The following is a 2,492-nucleotide window of genomic DNA, read 5'->3' as shown; positions in this document are numbered from 1 at the left end:
AACGTACACGATAAAGATACGTAGTTGCATAGATAATGTTTGTCTAGGCTCCAAACTTAGGGGACTTTAGCGGTAGAGAATTGAGCAAGGAAGTGCTCTACTACAAAACGCCGTTGGATCTTCCCAGTAGCCGTCTTGGGGAGAGAATCAGTTATAAATACCTTTTTCGAGACTTTGAAGCCAGCAAGACTCTTCTTGCAAAATCTCAGTACCTCTGCCTCGTCAATCTCTGATCCTTCTCTTCGTATGATTGCACAGTTTATCTGTTAATTACCAAACCAGACAATCAAAACAAATTATATCTATGCTTTAACATAATAATTAAGAAAAAATATTAAAAAGCCCCCCTCAAACTAAAAGTCATTACCAATAGGGCCCCACAATATTAAAAATGGTTCAAAATCTAAGTTTTCTCCACTGACTTGACGTGGAAGACACTGATGATGACTCATCTACTTTTTTTGACAAGGCAAATTTGTATTCTTCATCCTCCTCCACTCAAACAAAGAGGGTACTTTAGGGTAGTGATGATTTTTTTTAATTATTAATTTCGAAATTATTTTATTATTATTCTTTAGTCGTTTATGCATATTTTATAACTGTGGAATCAAAAACATATAAACAACTTTTTATTTATTTATTTTGTTATGAGAAATATTATAGTGTAATAAAAAATTATTTTTGGTCTGTAAAAATCTTAAGTGACAATAGGTCACAGGCCTGGGGCCATAAAAGTCTTAGATGACAATAGGCTATAAACCCCATCAGTAGATGGTGCCACAGCAACTACAGATAAAGCCCATAACTTTTTGCCATCTATAATTTTTATGAGATAAAAATAATCTTTTTATTGCACTTTAACCTCTCTTTCGTTATAAATGCTGCTTTCCGGCGTAGGTTTCCAACATTCCATCACACCATAGGTGATGGGGCTATATCAATTATCAACAAACAAACAGTGACATGTACGTGCATGCCACTGTCAACGGCTTCACGTAAATTCTCTTTTGGGTTGATGAACACAACAACAACATCAATAAATTAAATAAAAGAAACAACAACAAAAAAATTTATAATAATAAAAAAAAAAGGACTGTACTACTTGTGAATCTTATTACCTCTTCGCCGTATTTGTCATCAGGGACCTCGAACGCAACTCCTTGAGCAATTTCAGGATGAGACAAAAGTACTGCATCCACCTCAATCGGTGATATTTTCTCCCCTGCAATTATAATAATAATAATCATCATGATATTGGAGTAATATTATAGAGAAATCTCGAAAAATTTACCTCCACGATTAATGAGCTCCTTGATCCGACCAACAGGATGCAAATACCTGTTTGAATCAAGGCACCAGAGATCGCCCGTGTGAAACCCCCCGAACCGAAAAGCGGTCTTGTTAGCCTCCGGGTTATTTTTGTAACCCATGGCCACATTTGGTCCCCTTATACACACCTCCCCGCTTATCCCAACCTCTTGAGCCACCCTATTCTCATCCAACACCGTCATTTCATGACCAACCAGAATTCCCACCGACCTGGGTATATGCGGGCCGTCCTCCGGTAGCGGGTTCGACGCCATCAGATGGGCTGCCTCTGTCATCGCGTAAGCCTCCAGTACTAGAGCCTCGAACACCTCCTCCAGCCTGCTCAGTATGGCCGACGCCAGCGAGGCGCTATAGCTCCGGATGAACCTGAGCTTCGGGTATTCAGATTCTGGGTTACCCAAGTGCCAATCCAATATGATTTGAAGGATTGTCGGCACTGCGGTATACCACGTGGCCTTATATTTGTGCATGTTTGACCAAAACTTTGAAGCTGAGAATCGGCCCACGGCTGGGAGAACCACGGCTAAGGGTGTCAAGGCGGTTAGTAGCTTTTACTAACCGCAACTGTTAACCGCTAGGCGGTTAGCAGTTAGCGGTTAACTGTTGGTTAGTGGTTAGAGAAATAGATAACCACTCACTAACCGCTTTTTCAAAATTGGGCTTTTTGGACTTTTTTTGGGCTTTTTGTGCCTTTTGGGCTTTTTTTCACCCTCATATATATATTGTATTTTTAGTGTCTTCTTGAGCCCAATTGCTATAAAAAGAGCCCATATTGAAAATTCAAAAATATTTGACCCAAAATTTACATTTACTTGTACTTTAAAAAAATTTCCTTAAATATTAAATCATTACCGGTTAGCTTTTTTCTCATTAAATTATATCATATGATTAATTATTTAAATTATTATCATATTTACTTTTAATATTTTTTCTTTGAATTGAACTTAATATCTAATGGTAAATGGTAATGTTCAAACTCCTAAATCCTAAATTCCTAAAGTATCTAATAATGCTTTAATTAAATTGTAATTATAAGTAATATATTGTTTAATTCAATTGAATCAATTGTGATTATCACTGTACATGAATGATATGATTAGCTTGTAGACTTATGACTTATGAGTTATGTCATATTATATATGTATTATTTATTATTATATAAT

General features: G+C 36.5%; 1 protein-coding gene across 1 annotated transcript; it reads right to left on the bottom strand.

Annotated features, from left to right (window-relative positions):
- Positions 1–56: 56 nt before the first annotated feature.
- LOC132183254 (probable CoA ligase CCL9) lies at positions 57–1,871 on the bottom strand (the record flags this gene model as incomplete). The annotated part of the gene is made up of 3 exons (XM_059596657.1): positions 57–263; positions 1,119–1,222; positions 1,292–1,871. Coding segments are annotated over 3 exons (891 nt in total), but the record flags the coding sequence as incomplete, so codon positions are not given.
- Between the last annotated feature and the right edge of the window lie 621 nt (positions 1,872–2,492).

Source organism: Corylus avellana, chromosome ca5, assembly GCF_901000735.1.
Source record: "Corylus avellana chromosome ca5, CavTom2PMs-1.0".
Taxonomy (NCBI): Eukaryota; Viridiplantae; Streptophyta; class Magnoliopsida; order Fagales; family Betulaceae; genus Corylus; species Corylus avellana.
This window is presented reverse-complemented; position numbering and strand designations above follow the sequence as displayed.